We start from the raw sequence: 19,871 nt of genomic DNA on the forward strand, positions 1-19,871 counted from the left end.
TTTTTTTTTTTTTTTTCAATTGTAGGCTTCCACTGTCCTAGGAATTGACTTGTTCCTATTAATACCACTCAATCATTTCCTTATTTTCTGCAAACTCAATATACAGGACTGAAAAACTTCACTACTCTTTTGAACTTTGCTATTGCAATGGCTGACATAGATCGCTCCTCTGATGGTGTTTCTGCAGATATTACAGGTACCCTTTTAGAATCCTCCATGTCTTGTTATAGATAAGTAGATTTTAAGATTAGTTCTTGATGTGTCTTGAATCATGCTCTGCTATCATACGCCAAAAACTTGAGACTACACTTTTCAGTCTTTTTTATGCCATTACATGGTCACATTTTGAGTATATACTTTCTGAATCCTATTCTTATGGTCCCTTGTCTTGTTGAGATCACCTTGATATCATTATTTCAGATATTGATAGCTTTTCTTTGTTTATATAGTAATGTTTTTGTTATTTTTGAATTAAATAAGACCCTACATTTAGATTCAGAGAAGTGACTTGTGTTATGCAGAGCAATCCAGCCAAGCTTCAAAGGTTGAATTTTCTGAAGATGAGGAAATCCTTATTACTATGGTATATAACCTAGTTGGGGAGAGGTAATTTTGTTTTTCTTTTTACCACTTTTCACTTTCATCCAAAACTTCCATTTTTTTAAATACCATTTGAAGATGATTCTTATGAAATAATATATTTATTCTTAGATGGTCTTTGATTGCTGGAAGAATTCCTGGAAGAATTCCTGGAAGAACAGCAGAAGAAATAGAGAAGTATTGGACTTCAAGATACTCGACTAGCGAATGAAATGCCAGAGAATGAAGCAAGATATTAAATTTTTGTGCCTGCAGAAGTTGCAATAGTGACTCTGTGGGATATATAAAGAAAGTAAAGTTTATTATGGGTGCTTGTGTTTGCAGTTTGCGATGACCATATGGGGCATGCCATTTTAAAATTAAGCCCGTGTATGTAATGTTACTTCATCTTGTAATGTTACATGGTGTTATAGAAAATCTATTATTTACTATTTTCAAGTAAGCAAGAGCAGGTTGATTGCAGGCTACCCTGCCTTATATATATATATATATATGTGTGTGTGTGTGTAACACAAATTTATCTCAAACAATAACATCGTTTCTGACAAATTTCATTGGCCTTAATGTGTTACTCACCAACAAAACTTGAACTTGGATAGTTGAAATCCCAAATGAATGTAAACTATATGAGCTTAACGGCTTAACCAATGTTTACACAATATGAGCTTAACCAATGTTTACACAGAACTTCAAAATGACCAAAAAGTTTAATTTGGCAAGAGTTTGTTCACTCAACATCAAGATGACCAAAAGTTTAAATTGGCATGAAGTAAGCACAAAGAAATTTCTCTGCCAAACCTGGTGTTGCCGTATACCATCTTAATTGAAAGCACAAAATGCAATACATAACACGGTTGCTTTTCTAATCCGGTTCAGGTTTCTTAGTATTCAAACTCGAGAAACAGGATGATAAAGAATTCCATGAAGAAAAATTCCTGAGCCTGTGATCCAAATACTGTCTTTAATTGGTAATAGGAAAATGAAAATGGAAAAGGAGTAAACACCAGGACTTCTACGGCAGAACTGAGTCGTGTTTGTTTTCTTTCTGGACTCATATTTCTAAATGTTTTGTCTTATTGGGGGGGTTCCAACTTCCAACAACTGCCTACTCTTTAGTACTTCCATTGCAATACCACAAGAAGTGCCAGCAGTTGAAGCAGCCCTGGGAAATAGGATTACTGAATATTACTGGTAAAGGCGTAAAGATGCATTGCTAAAAGTGAATTGCCATGTTTGGTTTAAGTTAACAAAATCATTTTCCTAGTAACCTTCGTTTATTAGTAATCTGATTTACAAAGAAAACGAGGATTTCAGATTAGCACAAATTATATGGTATTTGTGAATCCAACATCAAGGGAAATCATCAAAAAAATATGTGAGACAAAAATACTCAGCTCACATCAAAACTTAGGTTTTCCAGTAATATATTACCATTAATATATGTGAAAAGTTAAGGTTACTTTATTAAAATCATCATATATTACCAGTAATATTTTATTATCAACTAAACATATATTCAATAAAATTATTAAATATTCTTGTAACACCCCGTATATATCTGGTAGTGTTATCATTACATCGTATTAAGCTACGCTTAATCAAAAATGCGGAATATTCTTTTTCTTTTCAATTATGACGTCATTATCAATTACCAACTTGATTACTTAATCAATTTCATAAAATATCGCCTGAATATAAATTACAATAAGACATCTACTGAAATACCTCAATATATCATAAAGTGAGTATCTAAGTCAAGGCATTACATCACGTAATCCGGACAATATCCTAATACATTGATACAACTCTACTTAAAACAAGACTTAACAAGTCTACGTGGCATGGACAATCTCCATGCTTACCAAATCAACAGCGTCTCAACAGGATAATCCAAAATCATAAAATGAAGCTAAAAGCATATAAGCAGCAAGCATATCCAGCATCCAACAAGTCAGCATATAATATCATCAATATCTAACTCAGCTCCAGCCTCCTGCTGCCTGGGGCCTCAACCCCAACATTACCTGATCCTGAAATAAGCATTTCCCAAACGTGGGGTGAGATCTCTAAACCAGAAATCTCAGTAAGACAAGGGGTCTTCAAGGATCTTCCACCCCAAGCTCACTTACATGTGCATTATAAGTTCTAAAAGCATTTATATCAATATCAGTTCCAAAACTATTCAGTGCAACAGATATTCATGCCATGTGTGTTTATCACTATTCTACTGGCCAGAGAAATGCAGGAATACGTCTATACCTACATGTAGTACAAGGAACACCGCTTGCACCTCACCCACAACCTCACCATCTTGTATGTACCACATACTCAGGCTTACCGTATAGGTGGAACACCACATGCATATCATAAAGGCACTAGCATATAACAGCTCAATAGCATTTTCAAAACATCAAAAGCATGTAACACAACATGCATATAACCATACCCCCATGGGACATGGTGGAACCACAACATGGCTAAATCGAGAACACGAAAGCTTACCTTGTAAGCTCACTATCCAATGCCAAGAGTCCTCACAGCTCAAGTCCAACACACAGCAAATCACAATCTGATTTAGGACCAGCAAGTGTATCAACATACATAGCTCAAAAGCATTAACATAAAGACTACGTTCTCTTTTTATGATTTACGTCTTAAGGCTTCCAACAAAGCCACAAGCCCTTAATCACATGATTCTGACTTAGTTCATTAATTACAGAAGTTCAACTTCATCAATCTAGGGTCCACAAATCCCCAATAGCCTACTGTACACACAGCACAACTATTGTTCTTCGAAATCCCAGAATATCCGGATATTCCTCGGGGCATATTCGGATATACAATATCCGGATATCAATATTCGGATATCCAAATCCCCATACCAGATATCAATATCCGGATATTTCACGAGCAAATGTCCGGATATTTCGCAACAGAATGCAATTTCTGCATTTCGCGAAGATATCCTTCAAAGGTTGGGTTTTTACCGATTTTAGACACTAACACATGCATTTCTAGGTGTGTTAAGCATTACCCAACATTAGGTTATTATCTTTTAACCATTACATGCATCAAGGTTCCATTTTTACACACTTAAACTCAAGTTCAAGGTTGATGATCATACCACAAGCTTAAACTCAGCAAGAATGACTCAAGGAGCTCACCAACAACCCTTCCAAGTACTGTTTCTACAGGTACACGAAAATGGACCAACAAGATGAGTTCTTTCCCCACCAAGGAAGCTACTTGGAGCTTTAAACCACCAAGAACAAGATGACTCTCCTCCAAACTCTCAAACTCAGAATAAGAACCTCCCAAACAACAGCTTATACACTCAGAAAAGTGACTCTTTTCTGCTCACAAGACTCGCACCCTCAAGACCAAGTGTTTAGGAAGAGGTATCATGGAGGTAGAAGGTCACAAGGCTTACACAAAGGGAAGAAAGCACCAATACAGAGAAAAACTGATCAGCCCCCACAAGAACCCACACATAGAGTCAGTTTTCTAGGGCTTTGTGTCCTTAATAAGGGTATATATAGGCACTTAAGCATTAAACACACAGTATTAACTTTAACTGCTACGCTTAGCATTTTAATTCAAAACTTTGGATTCTTAACCTACACAATTTTACAAGAATTATCATATTTTTATTATATTTTTCGGAGCACCCTTCTGGTACGCGCTTTTCGTAGCCAGTATCAATTTCTGGCACCAGTTCTCATTATTTGGACTTGAAACTCATTTTACAAGTCCTATATTATTCTAGTAATTATCATGCACTTATTATAATTTTCAGGGATACTTTTTCGATACGCATTTATACCGACTAGCAGAACCGGTATCTGCATTTTTTTTCCGACAAGCGACTTTCAGCATTCTTAATCACTTATCATAATTATTAAAGCCTCTTAATAAATATTAGGGTCAATTATGGAATCATTTCCTAATTTAACATAATTAATCAGTTAAATTCCTTATTTAACGGTGTAGGTTCTTACATTCACCCCACCTTTTTATGATTTTGTCCTCAAAATCAGAAAACATACCTGATCGAAACTCGGGGTACTGCCGGAGAAGCTTGTCCTCTCGCTCCCAAGTACACTCCTCAGGAGTTCTTCCGGTCCATTTCACTTTAACCATTGGAATGATCTTGCTCCTCAGCTGCTTCTCGCCACGATCGAGAATCTTTAGTGGTCCGACAGGAGTCTTCAGGTTCTCCCGAACCTCCACATCATCCGGTTGCACCACGTGCGACAGATCTGCTATGTACTTCCAAAGATGAGACACGTGAAACAAGTCGTGGATGTTGGCCAAGTTCAGAGGAAAGGCAACATGTCCTACTCTACCAAGGATCTGATATGGCCCAATATATCGCGGGCTCAACTTCCTCACTCTGAGTGCCCGAAGATCACGCGTGGCCTTTGCCACAAATTCCAAGTGTTACACACTCAGTTTCTCTGAAGAGAATTTCACATTCTCACATAGAGCACCATCACACTTAAGTAATGGCGTAAAGCATCTTGCCTCAAAAATAACATAACCGGTGCTTCCCAAGGGGACACGCTCGGTCGGATGAAGTCTTTCACCGAAAGACCCTCAGAACGCTACTTCAACTCAGCCAACTCTGGTGGCGACATCCGGTATGGAGCTAATAACAAGCCCCACACCAGGCAGCGATTCAATAAAGAAGTCTATCTCCCTCTGAGGCGGAAAATCAGGAATATCCTCCGGAAATACTCCGAGAAATTCCCTCACCACAGGAATGCCAGTGATATCCTTCTGTGTCCCACTCACCAAACCTCCCAACATGACATAACCAATGTCCCTGCTTACAAGGCTCTCCTAGCCCGTAGCAATAAAAGGCGAGGAACTGGTTGTGGAATCACACGGAGGCATCACCACTCGATAGGCACAACAATCAATCATAACACAGTACTTGGACAACCAATCCATGCCAAGGATGATTTCCAAATTAGCCATCGGCAATCCTATCAGATCTACCGAGAAGTCACGACCATCCCACTGAAACACGACATCTCGATGTACAGTGATAGCATCACACTTTTCTCCGGTGGTGGTAGTCACCCGCAACGGTGGAGAAAGCACAGCAATGGGCAACTCAAGCCCCAAAGCAATCGGGGTTGCAATAAAAGAATGCGTAGCCCCGTAATCAAACAAAACATCAACAGATGAAACACCAAAAGACACAGTACCTCTGACAAGGTTCGGAGCTCTATCCGACTGCTGGCGATCCAACGTGTACACACGTCCAGTAGCAGGTGGCACTGCAGGTGCCGAAGTAGATGCCAAGGGAACCATCTGCAAAGGAACTGCCTAAACAGCTGCAGCTCTCGCCATCGACGACAGCGAAAGAAGATCAACTGACCGGTAGCACAACGTCCTACATGCTCCTTTCCGTACCCCGAACATCTCGGAGTGGAAGGAGGCCTCGCAAAACTTTCCTACTGTGTAGAAGTCGTCCTCTTGAACTAACCAGACGCCTGCCTAGTCGCAAACTGTTTTCCTTTTCCTTTCGGACCGAACTTTTTGTCTCGCCAGGAAGTGGAAGTGGAACTACCATTCCCCTTCGTCTCCTCAATCTTGACCTTCTTAGCCTTACTCGAGTTGCAAAAATCCTCGATGTCCCAGCACTGCTGCACCAGTGTCCTGAAGTCTCTCGAAGCAGAACCAGCGAGGTAACCAACAATATCCTCACTAAGTCCCCTGCGGAACTTAGCTGCCAAGAAGATCGGAGTAGGCACTGCCATCCGAAAATGTGCAAACTTCACAATCTCATTAAACTTGGCCAGGTACTCGTCAACCGACCACGAGCCCTGCACCAACCTGTCGAACTCCCCCTGCTTCCTCTCATGTGCATCATAGGGAAAATACCGACCCAGAAAACAATCCTCGAAGAATGGCCATGTGATCACATGACCCTGCATCTCAAAAGCATGAGAGGTGTTCGTCCATCACTCATGGGCATCGCCCTCCAACATGAAGGTTGCAAACATCAGCTTCTGCGGGTCTGTGCACTGCATGACCCGGAAGATCTTGTCTAACGCCTGTAGCCATCTCGCTGCAGCAATAGGATCATAAGACCCATCAAAGGAAGGTGGCTTATACTTTCGGAAAGCATTCAACCGATGGTCGATCACGTCACGGTCCTCAGCAGGCTCAAAGTAGGGTTCCAACACCCCAGTGACATAAGTAGCACTACCAACGTGATTTAGGCTCTCATCCTGAACACTAGGTGGAGGCGGCGGCGTTGGTGGTGGAGGTGGTGGCGGAAGGGACTGACCAACAGTAGGACCAGCTCTCAACTCCTCCAACATAACCCGCATCATGGTCATGTTCGCCAGCCGATTCGCCTCAAGAGCATCCTCCGTGGCCTTCTGGTTCACCTCTCAAGCAACGTCCATCATTTCCACGTTGACCAATCTAGTGGCCTCCTGCATCTCAGCCAATGCAGTCAGGATTGGGTCGGGTTGACCCTCAACAGTCTCGCGGGTTCTCCTGGGTATTACCATAACTCTGCACAAGTTACACAAAATCATGAGTTGATCAGGCCCATGCAGTGTGATCACATATGCATCATCATAATAACACTCAATGAAGCAAACACACAAGACAGACACAACCAAGCATCCTAGTTATTGCAATATACAAGCTTTTTCCTCGAACCATTGCTCTGATACCGTAAAATGTAACACCCCGTATATATCCGGTATGTTATCATATCATCGTATTAAGCTGCGCTTAATTAAAATACAGAATATCTTTTTCTTTTTAATTATGATGTCATTAATTATTACCAACTTGCTTACTTAATCATTTAATAAAACATTGCCTGTATGTAAATTGCAAAAGACAGCTAACTAAAATACCTCATTAATTAAACAACATAAATATGTCTCTAGTCACGGAACTACAACACGTAGACCGGACAACCCTGATAGTTTATACAACTCAGTTAAACTAAAACATAATAGAAACCAAAGTGGCATGGACAAACCCCATGCTCACCCAAGTAAGGCACAATGCCCAACAACAGTCTCAACAGCAGCAACAAAATAAAAGCAAGCTATCCAGCATCCAACCATGTCAACATATAAACAGTAATATCATCAACTAAGCTCTGGCCTCCTGCCGCCAGAGGCATCAGCCCCCAAGTTACCTGATCCTGAAATAAGCGTCCCAAACGTGGGGTGGGATCTCTAAACAAGAAATCTCAGTAAGACAAGGGGTCCTCAAGGATCTTCCACCCCAAGCTCACTTACATGTGCAATATAAGTTCAAAAAGCATTAACTCAATATAAGTTCCAAAACTATGCAGTGCAACAGATATTCATATCATGCGTGTTTAACTATTCTACTGGCCAGAGAAATGCAAAAATACGTCTATCACCTACATTTAGTACAAGGAGCACCGCTTTCACCTCACCCACAACCTCACCATATTGTATGTACTACATACTCAGGCTTACCGTATAGGTGGAACACCACATGCATATCCAAAAGACACTGGCATATAACGGCTCAAAAGTATTTCCAAAACATCAAAAGCATGTAACACAGCATGCATATAACCATACCCCCATGGGACATGATGGAACCACAACATGGCTAAACCGAGGACACGAAAGCTTACCTTGCAAGCTAGCTATCCAAGCCAAGATTCCACACAATCTCAAAGTCCAAACACAACAGTATCACAATCTGTTATGGACCAATAATATATCATTAATCATACTCTACAAGCATACAACTTAAAGACAATGCCTTTTCTTTACGTTTTACGTCTTAAGGCTTCTCTCCAAGCCATAAGCCCTTAATCACTTGATTCTGACTTAGTTCAATTATTACAGAAGTTCCACTTCATCAATCTAGGGTCCACAAACCCCCAATAGCCTACTGTATGAACAGTGCAGCTACTGTTCTTCGAAATCCCAGAATATCCAGATATATGTCGGGGACATATCCGGATATCAATATCCGGATATGCATATCCGGATATCCATATTCGGATATCAGAAAACCCCATATCCGGATATCAATATCCGGATATTCACAACCAAATATCCGGATATTTCGCGACAGAACCCAGATTCTGCATTTTGTGAAAATCTAAACCAAAGGTCCAACTTTTACCGATTACAGAAGCTTAAACATGCATTTCTAAGTGTGTTAAGCATTACCCAACGTTAGGTTATCATCTTTAGCTCATTACATGCATCAAGGTTCCATTTTTAACCACTTAGACTCATGATCAAAGGTGATGAAGCTTACCCAAGCTTAAACTCAGCAAATAAACACTCTTAGAGCTTCCCACCAAGTCCTCACAGTTCTGACTATGAAGAGAAAAGAAAATAACACACCTCCAAGGTTCTTTCTTTACAAAGATTGCTCCTTGAAGCCTCACAAGCAAGGAACAAAGCCCCTCAACACCCAACCCAGCAAGTCAGCAACCATACCTCCCTCACACTGACTCTTAAACTCAGAAACAAGACCACCACCCCTTACCAAGGATGACTTTCACTCTCACCAAGTATTTGGAGAAGAATTTGTGAAAGAAATGGTCTCAACGCTCAAGAATGGAGAATAAATGCAATGGAACAGTAGAAAGGAGAGCTGACCAGCCACCACACCCACGTAGAAGAGGTATTATGGCCTAGAGTTTTGCGCTAAGTTAGTATATATAACCACTTTAAAATGAAACACGCAGTATTAAATTTAATTGCTACGCTTAGCATTTTAATCCCAAAACTCAGATTCTTAACCTACTCAACTTTACAAGAGTTATCATTTTTTTATTTTTATTTTTCGGAGCACCTTTCCGGTACGCGCTTTTCATAGCCAGTATCAGTTTCTGGCACCATTTCTCAATATTTTAACTTGAAACTTGTTTTACAAGTCCTATATATTATTCTAGGAATTATCATGCACTTATTATAATTTTCCGGGATACTTTATCGATACGCATTTATACCAACTAGCAGAACTGGTATCTGCATTTTTCTTCCAAAAAGCGACTTTCAGCATTCTTACTCACTTACTATAATTATTAGAGCCTCATAATAATTATTAAGGTCAATTATGAAATTATTTCCTAATTCTCATATTTAATTAATTGATTTCTTTAATTAACGGTGCAGGTTCTTACAAGTTGCATGTTCAACCATCAACATTAGTTTGCATGTTTGAACTGATTTTAAACTCTTTTGAAACCGGCCATAAATCATGAATTGTTTTGTACCATGAATCGATTCTGAATCAGTTTCGAAATCATTTGAAAAAAAAAACAATTTAAGTAAAATAAAATATTTTAATTCTTTGAATTGAATCAGTTTAAACCCATTTAGTTTGGTTCAGAAAAAACCGATTCCAAATGGAACGGCTAGTCCCATATACATGATTTTGGCTGCAGTTGCAAAAAAAACTCCTAAATATTGGGATAATTCAACTGATTCAACTTAGCTGAAGTATCTTAGAAACCATCTTGCTGATATATTATTATCTAAAACACAATTCTAATATACCTCTCTATTTTTACTCCTAAATGGACATGAGCTATATTGAGCTGAAATAGTAGTGCACTTCAAATAAGAAATCTGTCTAATAAAATGGCATCCCATTATTGCCAAGTTTGCCTATATAGAAAGCTCCCCACACACACAATGGCATCCCATAAAATGTCATGTCACCCATGACAAAGAGAAGAATAAGATAGTAGGAATGGTCTTCAAAGTCCATATGATATGACCAATCCTCGTTCGAATTTGGTAGTAAAAGGCCTAAAAGATAGGTATGTCGGGGTGAGAAAAAGGGCAACGTTAGAATAAAAAATGTTACCACTTTTGGGGTAAGGATATCTATGGAAGGAGTAAGGGCCGGAGTTCAAACTCACCAAGAAACGTGGAAACATGACTGTCTCGAAATGCTCAAAACCTCATCTTTGCTACATCATCCCTATCAGCAATTATGGACCACCCTTATAATTGATCAAATATACGATACAATTCTTGTGTTCTCTTCTCTCTCAATCATTTATTTAGGAACTAAACCTATTATCATTAAATGTTGCGAATCCCTAGAAGAAAAGAGTATAGTGGATCATATATATCATCCACTACCTGATCCACCAGTTCCTTTCAACAATAGTCCCATACCTATTTTTATCCCTTTTACATTCAGCAAACTACAGTCCAAAATTCAACTCTTACGAACGAATTCACGTACTCTAGCAGAGTCTTACCAATCCACGGAACAAGACCAATAATAATAGTAATAATGGAAGCCACGGATCAATTCTTTTTCTTTAAACAAACTTTAATTTTAATATTTCAAAATTACATATAATATTATTCAGTCTTTCTAAAAAAAAGTTGACCGGACTATCAATCATTAAAAAAAACATTAATTTAGTCCCTTGCTCATATAAAATTACATTAATTTAATTCCTAAATCAGTGGTTCCATCAACAGTATTCTCAACGTTCTAAAACACTGACTTTGATGTCACTTTTTATAATTGAGTAATTAAATTAGTATAATTAGAAAACGAAAATGAGTTACAATTTATTTTTCATCGGTTCATCAATTACTTGATTAATATAAAAAAAATAAAAAAATAACAGCCGTACGTGTTTCTAAAAATTTGAATTTAAGACCACTATTTAAGCTTGTAAGTTAGTCTTATTTTGAAAGTTTGTCTGACTCTGCCATTGCATCTAACAGAGACAAGAAAATTAGGCTAATAATAATAAGGGTTTAATATTGGCTAATAATAATAAAGATTTAATGTTTCTCATATTATTGGAGATAAATTTATCTCCTATACACATAATAGTATATGGAGTCCATATGGATTCATATGGGAAACTTTTTTCTAAAGAAAAAATATGAATATTACATACTTTTATGTATGTGTAGAAGATAAATTTATCTGACATGTGAAACATTAAATTCTAATAATAATAATAATTTAAAGTAGAATTAGTTACTTAGTTAGCTTTTGCAGTATAGTGGTGACATCATACTAAATGAAAGATGACAAAAAGAGTGGCACAGGAAAGTTAGCGAAGTGCCACCACCATACGTGCCTGCAAATGAATGCAGCTTTCGTGCGCCATGTTTCGCAATTTTCCTGAGGATAACAATTCCGACATATTCAATGAGAGAAGATAAAACTTTTGGTTTTTTGTTTGTTTCTCTTATCCACAATGTCATCTAATTTACCATTCTTACGAGGGGCATGATCACCCTTCCGTTTATAAATTGAGGGGCTTGAAGGAACTTTAAGCATTAGCTTCTCATAGTTGAAGTAACATTATTAAAAAGAAAAGAGTTCTGACCATGGCTGCATCATTCTTAGTGCCTTCATCCGTAAGCTCAATACCCTGCACTCTTGTTTTGCTTTCTTCTCAGTTTATTGGTTTTTCTTAGTTCTTGAACTTGTGCAACAGCTAGATTTATGTACTTAATATTTATGGTCTATTGGAAATTTATTGAATTAGTTCTTTGAGTGTTAATGCCAAGCTCAAAATAATAGTTCTTTGAGTTCGGAATATGCAGCTGTGTTAAAAATTTATTTGGGAGAACTTTGTCGCGGTCTTACCCGACTCAATCGGATTAGTCGAGTTAATCGATAAATTAATAGAGAAATTTTTTAAAAAAAGAAGAAAATGTTGTTCATATACAACACTTATTTTGCGTTTGAATTTTGGCCATAATTTATATGATTTATGTTTTATAAGTTGAATGGCCCCAACTCCAGGAATTGTTCATGTTACATTGTGCTGGTGGCAGGAAAAAAAAGGACTCCAATTAATTTAACTTCTGTGATTCGTTTTTTATTTTACTCTTGATTGTATATGTCTGAACCTTATAGTACACAAACCCACATCCTAAGTTGTCAGCAATCCTATTGGGCATTATGCTTTCATTATTATTTTCTTTGGTTGATCCGTAATCAGTGATGGTAAAAAATAAAAGCTCAAGCATTTTTATGCATGGAAAATGTGGTAATTATGTCTAATTGATTATATTAATAATTATTGGATTAGGATTATACGAATATCAATGATTGAAAATACAAAATTATTGTTCTACATAACCTCGTTCATTTTAGTTTTTTTTCAATCACAAATTTTGTTTTCCATTTTTGTCTAGCAGTTGAAGAATATATATTGCAATTATAGCTTGTTTGATTTTTGAAGAACATTCTTTTTACAGATTTCTGATTATGCAATCATGGACAAAAAGAAGAAAAGTTTTAGGATTGTCTTTTTAAGAGAGGAAATGATTGATTCCTCTATCTGTGATTTCTATACTTGAGAGATTAAAATGGTCCTAAAAGCTATGACATACAAGAAAAGTATTATAATAATAGCATGATACTTTGTGTACAATAAGTGTCAACTCAACCTGTGAAATTTAACTTATAAAAAATGAATCATATTGGTTTCATGGTTTAGTAAATGTTAACTCAAATTAAATGAACAGATAATTGAAGAAGAAGCAAGGTTTGAAGCCGAAGTGGCAGAGGTGCAAGCATGGTGGAACTCAGAGAGGTTCAGGCTAACACAAAGATCATACTCAGCTAGAGATGTGGTGGCCCTACGAGGCAACCTCAGACAAACCTATGGTTCAAATGAGGTGGCTAAAAAGCTCTGGAGAACTCTCAAGACCCACCAAGCCAATGGCACTGCCTCAAGGACTTTTGGTGCACTTGACCCCGTTCAGGTCACCCAAATGGCTAAGCACTTGGACACCATTTATGTCTCTGGGTGGCAATGCTCTTCCACTCACACCACAACCAATGAACCTGGTCCTGACCTTGCTGATTACCCTTATGACACTGTCCCCAACAAGGTTGAACACCTATTCTTTGCTCAGCAATACCATGATAGGAAACAAAGAGAGGAGAGAATGAGCATGAGCAGGGAAGAGAGAGCAAGAACCCCTTATATTGATTACTTGAGACCAATCATAGCAGATGGTGACACTGGTTTTGGTGGCACCACAGCAACTGTTAAGCTTTGTAAGCTCTTTGTGGAGCGTGGTGCTGCTGGTATCCACATTGAGGACCAATCTTCTGTGACAAAAAAATGTGGCCACATGGCAGGGAAAGTGCTAGTTGCCATCAGTGAGCATATCAATAGGCTTGTGGCTGCAAGGTTGCAATTTGATGTTATGGGGGTGGAAACAGTTTTGGTGGCTCGAACTGATGCAGATGCTGCTACTTTGATTCAATCCAATATTGACACACGGGACCATCAGTTCATCTTGGGTGTGACCAACCCAAGCCTTAAGGGGAAGAGCTTGGCAACTCTTATGGCTCAAGGCATGGCTGCTGGCAAGAGTGGTGCTGAGCTTCAAGCTTTGGAGGATCAGTGGCTATCAATGGCACAGTTGAAGACTCTCTCAGAAGCAGTTGCGGATGCAATTAAGAAACAGAACATTGGAGGGGAAGAGAAAAGGAGGATGTTGAATGAGTGGATGCACTATTCAAGTTATGACAAGTGTCTTTCCAATGAGGATGGTAGAGACATTGCTGAAAGATTAGGGGTAAGAAACCTCTTCTGGGACTGGGACTTGCCTAGAACAAGAGAAGGGTTTTACAGGTTCAAAGGGTCTGTGAATGCAGCAGTTGTTCGTGGCTGTGCTTTTGCTTCACATGCTGATCTTGTATGGATGGAAACAGCAAGTCCCAATATGGCTGAATGCACAGAGTTTTCTGAGGGGATTAGATCAAAGCACCCTCAGATGATGCTAGGATACAATCTTTCTCCATCTTTCAACTGGGATGCTTCTGGCATGACTGATGAACAAATGAGAGACTTCATTCCAAGGATTGCAAAGTTGGGATATGTCTGGCAATTCATCACAGTGGGTGGTCTACACTCTAATGCACTCATCACTTCAACATTTGCAAGGGATTTTGCAAATAGGGGAATGTTGGCTTATGTGGAAAGGATTCAGAGAGAAGAGAGAAACAATGGGGTTGACACACTTGCTCATCAGAAATGGGCTGGTGCTAACTACTATGACAGGTACCTAAAGACTGTCCAAGGAGGTGTAGCATCAACTGCTGCAATGGGAAAAGGCAAGTCATGCATACACACCAACATTACCATGCTTTCTTTATGTAAACTTAAGTGAAAAGATTGAAAGTTTTTGATTAATATTTTTTTTGCCACCTTATATGTTTGTTTTGCAGGAGTAACTGAAGAGCAATTTAAAGAAACATGGACTAGGCCAGGAACTGTTGACATTGATAGAGGCAGTATGGTGGTTGCTAAGGCCAGAATGTAAAAGAGTTACTTCTGCTGAACTATGCTGCTGAATGAGGAACTTGGGGAAAATAAACCAATTCCTGTATTGGATTGGAATAAATGTCCACCATAATTAAATAGGCCATTGAATCATTCTGCTATTTTTTGGCTGCATAATTTCTTTTATTTCTTACTTGTTCAGACTCTTATGCCTGGTGGGTAAGAGGAATAAAGAAAACTTGTTTGTGTGTTATGTAATTTGTTTTACTCCTACTGTTAAACATATTTTACTTTGTCCGCTTCTCCCTTCTTATTTTTTCTTGCACACTCTTGAATCCAATAAATGTACAAGAATCAAAATATTTCGTACAGGGATGAGACTAGAGTAATGTAAAGAGATCAAAATTTTAATTTAACCTAAAAAACAATTGCACTAAATATTAGATATCACTTAAAAACACGTGTCATAAATTAGTTAACAAGAGTGTTTTATATTTTTTTTATTGAAAAATATTCTTTTAGAAAATCCATATTAAATTAAGACTTATTGGTCTTTGAATGATAAAATGAGCTTAAGGAGGAGGTACAATGATCTTTCGAAGTGATCAAGAGGCAAAAGCTACAATCTAGCAGTGTTGGGACTTGTGAGTGGATTGGAGGATGGCTGAAGTATAATGGCTAAGCCTAGTGCCAATGACAATGATTACGGACTTTACCTTAATAGGTGCTTCTTAATTGGCCCATCTTTCCTTTTGGACTGGCCTTTCTATTGAGGAATAGACATCATTTTTATTATCTCTCTTCTCCACCAAGCATTTAACTAGAAGCACAAAAAATAAGAAAAATTAAAAAAAAATATTTTAAAAATTACTCTTAGCTATGGCTTTCCAAGAGCCTTATCGACTTTCTTTTCGAATTTTGTTATTTTTAGGATTATATTTTTTTAATTGAAGAAAACACATAGATATTTTTGGTTTTTTATGAGCATTTTTTCAAATACATTTTCGAGATAGTAAAAGTTATTTTGAAAAATGAGCTATTTAATCAAGTTTAAGTTTTCTCATTTTTAAATATTATAAATTCTTAACTCTAAACAAATCCATTTAACTATAATAATTTTTTTGGCAGTTCCATATATATACTCATAATGTTTCGTGATAAATATAGACTTTTTTAATTAATATGCAATTTACACTATAGATTTTGTTGCTTTTTACCAAATAATATTTTAAACAGTCTTCCATAGTAAAAGTAATCTTTAAAAATTTACATCATCCTTGAACGGTGCTTTACCATGAAATTGATAAAGAAAACATGGGATTTCAATTAGATATATTGTAAGAGAATAATATGTTATCTATTTGTGTGAGTGTTTTTTCTTTATTTTGTTTTCAACATTTTTTTAATTGTGGTGGTATCTTTAGATTTCCGCTATTTTCGTGTTGACCTAGGGGATGATAATCGCAATTCATTTTCTGAAGGTGGAATCTGGCATTCTACTACAATAAAATATTAATGTGAACAGTATTCGAATCATCATTCTAAAATACCAAATTAAGGCTAGCTAGCGGGTGCCTAGCACACCATTTAGTCTACCCTGATTAAGACAAATACCAGAGCTTTAATAACTAATATTATTTTTTAACTAACTTTTCAAGAGAATGGTTATATTGATAATTTTTTTTTACAAATTACACTATGTCTGATCGATAATACTCTACTCAATAGTATATTACCAGTAAGACATAATATAGTTTGTAAGAATTTATAAATATAACTTTTTCCACTTTTCAAATACTAATATTATTATTCAGTTCATGTTCCGAAACTTAGTTTGGTGCAAATAAAGTCATCTTTGGAATCAGATTCATCGAATCTTTTTGAAATCATATAGATACAAATCAATTAATAAATTCTTTTAAAAAAATGCAATAAACCCAACATACATGATTAGTCTCTCTTTTTTTTTTGTTCAATGTATAATCGTAGTTCATTATAGATCATACATGTATTGACATAGGAATGATTATTCTTCCAAGCTCAACGTGATGACCACAGAAGCCTGAAAATCTGATCCGATTGCAGTTAGTCATTGGCACTGCTCTAAATGCAGCATGTTTTAGGAGAAACGTGAAGCTCGTGAAGCCTTGAAAATCTTTCTGGTTCAATTTTGGAAACAAAGTGAGGAAAATCTACCGAAAGAAATTTATTGAAATATTGAAACTTATGTTGGGTTGCTATTTATAGCAATAGCAATTAATTCAACTCTATTTATAATAACTACAAGCAATAAGCCAAAAAAGATTATATTAGTCATGAGAAGTTTTAGTAGTTTTCCAAAAGGATTTTGCAAGGACACAATCCTATGGATCAGTGGTGGACTCAGGAAATTTTTTGTATGTATGCACACTTAATGTGGGAGTTTGGGGGCAGTGCTCCCGAAGATTTTTTTAAAGAAAATTTTAAATGTATTAAAAAATATATAAACAAGAAAAGAAAAGAAAAGAAAACTTTAACTTAACATAAAAAAATATAATAATCAAGAGTCAAATAAGCTGTTACAATAAAAAATAAAATAAATATAGAAAGTTATCTTTCATTGAGACTTGTCGAATTATTACGAACCCACAATTTTTTATCCTCCTTCAGATTTTAGGTAAGATCCCGATTTTAACTACCATGGTTGGGCCTATGTTTACTTTTTTCTTTTCAATCTTCCTAAATCTTTTTTTTTTACTTGACCTAAATCACCCACCCCTTTGAAAAAAAAAATCTCAAATTTTTGTGTCTGCATGTGCAAACACAGGCAACAGCGTCAATCCGCCTCTGCTATGGATATAGTCAATTACTCAATATCCCATGGTAAACGAGATGAAGAGTCCAGTTTAATAATAGTCCAAAAGTCTCAAAGACAAAGAAAACTTACTCAATAATTAGTCTCATGACTATCGGCTGTGAGGATACCTGGATGTAATCCAAAAAAGACTTAATCAATAAGAAAACTTGCATATCATGAATACACGCAATGACGCGAATGCATAACTGAAATAACAACAACTCAAGACTCATGAGCCTCTTTAATAACCAATGCCTAAAGATCATGCACAGCTAAACTTATGTATCATGGCCCTCCACTACAAAAAAATGGGTGATTATTGGAGGTTTTTTAGTGGAGGTTAAGAAAACCTCCACTAAATAATGTAATCTTTGGCAGGTTTTAAACCTCCGCAAATTGATATTATGTTTTGCTATTTTAAATTGCTTAAAAATGCATAATAGTTTTTTTTTTATAATTTATATTCTCTTTCTACATTTTATGAAATGCAAAAAGGTGTTTTAAAAAATTTATACTTTTTTTTTAAAAAGAAAATTTGTGTACAGCAACGTAGCACTAACTCCACTAAGCAGCTACAAAGTCTCCTCCCCCTTATTCAGAACTTCAACATTCATTATCAGATTTCTCTCTTCACAGATAACTTCATTTTCCTATGCTTCGAAACCCAGAGTCATTGGAGTTATGGTAACTCACTCGGCTTCAATTTCTTATTGTTTACTACTTAGACTTTTGAATTTTACATATCTCCTTTTTCAGATTCAAAATTTTCAAATTCATGTTTCAAATTTGAAATTGCTCCAACCTGGTCCTCGCTTTTCTCACCATCGCTAATATCCAGTGAGATCGTGAAGCTGAAGATGATTGTGAAATGATATTTGAGCCACCTGCTCGATGGAATTAGCAAGTGCTCGACATGCCATGGGTGCTTCGCGCATTAAGAGTGAGCTATCTTTGTTTTCTTATCGTTCTCATAATGCTTGTTAAACACATTTCATTCTTCTTCTTCTTCTTTATTTTTTAGTAATTTCCTAAGTTTATTCATTTATTTTTGCAGATTCTCAGGAAGTTTTCAAGCAATGGGAGTTACTGGGAGTTTCTCTTCTTCTTCTTATTTCTCTTATGTAATTGTGTTTTGCGAATGAGGTGTTCGATGAATTGACTCAATGAGATTTACTGTGATTTTGTGATTGTTTGTGTTCAGGAAAGAGGCGAGTGGACCATCACTTATGTGGACCATCAGTTATGTCTTGCACGATGCCACTGCCGTCGTGAGTCCCTATCTTCTTACCTGTGATTAGAATATATAAATGTTGATATTCGTTTCACCATTTATGATGATGTATGAGTGAATAAGAGAAGAAGAGAAGAAGAGAAGAGGGTTCTCTGTTTCATAATTCATTTGGGATGTTTCAAGACAGTGAATGTGAGAGGGAATGGATGAGAAGAAGAGTATAAAAAAAATGAGATTGCATGAGGTAGGGTGTGAGTTTGAACTGCATTAATTTGGAGTCTATTGTTTATGTCTCTTGCAAGTTTTTTAGTCTTAGGATGATAGTCCAGTTGTGCTTCCTTACCATATATTAGACCGTTGAAAGAACAAAGGACATCTTCGATGACTTCAATTCCACCACCGACACCGTGTTTGAATTAGGTTATTTGATTATACTGTATTTCATTCTTGTTCAGTGCATTGGTTGATACTATTGAAATTTTGATTCGTAATATTGATGTTGTGAAATTATTTCTTTAAAATTATTTATTTCGAAAAATATTATAACTTGATTGCTTTGTTTCTTATAGTTGAAATGTATATTGTTATGGACGAGAACTTGAGCTATACTGTACATATCCTGTGACAATGGACATAAATGCTGAATTATTGGATAAGAAATAAAGATGGGGATTTTGATTTGATCATTTTGATTGATTGCTACTTTCGTCCATTTTTTTAACTTGGTTGCATACGAAAATTGTCTTATGTTGTTTGGTAAACTAGGCTTCTCCTAAATCTGATGCATTTAAATTTCAGTTCATATTATTAGGTGTTGTTCCATTTCCTATTGATGTTCCTCGCTTGAAGGTCATCACATTGAATGAGTCATATGTGACTTTGGTTCCAACCACATTATATTATGTGAGTATCCTTTCTTTGCTACTTAT

The 19,871-nt window shown here is 36.7% G+C and overlaps 2 protein-coding genes across 2 annotated transcripts; both read left to right on the forward strand.

Annotated features, from left to right (window-relative positions):
- Positions 1–85: 85 nt before the first annotated feature.
- On the forward strand, positions 86–1,092 carry LOC133304733 (transcription factor CPC-like). The gene is made up of 3 exons (XM_061504785.1): positions 86–196; positions 522–606; positions 712–1,092. The coding sequence occupies exons 1-3, from the start codon at positions 148–150 to the stop codon at positions 809–811; spliced, it is 234 nt and encodes a 77-aa protein (XP_061360769.1). The 5' UTR covers positions 86–147; the 3' UTR covers positions 812–1,092.
- A 10,862-nt stretch (positions 1,093–11,954) lies between these two features.
- Positions 11,955–14,915, forward strand: LOC133304739 (isocitrate lyase 2). The gene is made up of 3 exons (XM_061504799.1): positions 11,955–11,984; positions 13,104–14,706; positions 14,821–14,915. Exons 1-3 carry the CDS (start codon positions 11,955–11,957, stop codon positions 14,913–14,915), a joined length of 1,728 nt encoding a protein of 575 aa, XP_061360783.1.
- Positions 14,916–19,871: the final 4,956 nt, after the last annotated feature.

Source organism: Gastrolobium bilobum, unplaced genomic scaffold (genome assembly GCF_033153095.1).
Source record: "Gastrolobium bilobum isolate Gb01-03AN ecotype WA unplaced genomic scaffold, APGP_CSIRO_Gbil_v1 utg18295, whole genome shotgun sequence".
Taxonomy (NCBI): Eukaryota; Viridiplantae; Streptophyta; class Magnoliopsida; order Fabales; family Fabaceae; genus Gastrolobium; species Gastrolobium bilobum.

Bases quoted from the DNA above. Each gene is read 5' to 3' on its own strand.
- LOC133304733 (XM_061504785.1), top strand. From the start codon at position 148: ATGGCTGACATAGATCGCTCCTCTGATGGTGTTTCTGCAGATATTACA. The intron at 197-521 runs GTACCCTTTTAG...TGTGTTATGCAG, and splicing joins TGTTTCTGCAGATATTACAG to AGCAATCCAGCCAAGCTTCA. The intron at 607-711 runs GTAATTTTGTTT...ATTTATTCTTAG, and splicing joins TATAACCTAGTTGGGGAGAG to ATGGTCTTTGATTGCTGGAA.
- LOC133304739 (XM_061504799.1), top strand. From the start codon at position 11,955: ATGGCTGCATCATTCTTAGTGCCTTCATCC. The intron at 11,985-13,103 runs GTAAGCTCAATA...TTAAATGAACAG, and splicing joins CATTCTTAGTGCCTTCATCC to ATAATTGAAGAAGAAGCAAG. The intron at 14,707-14,820 runs GCAAGTCATGCA...TTTGTTTTGCAG, and splicing joins AACTGCTGCAATGGGAAAAG to GAGTAACTGAAGAGCAATTT.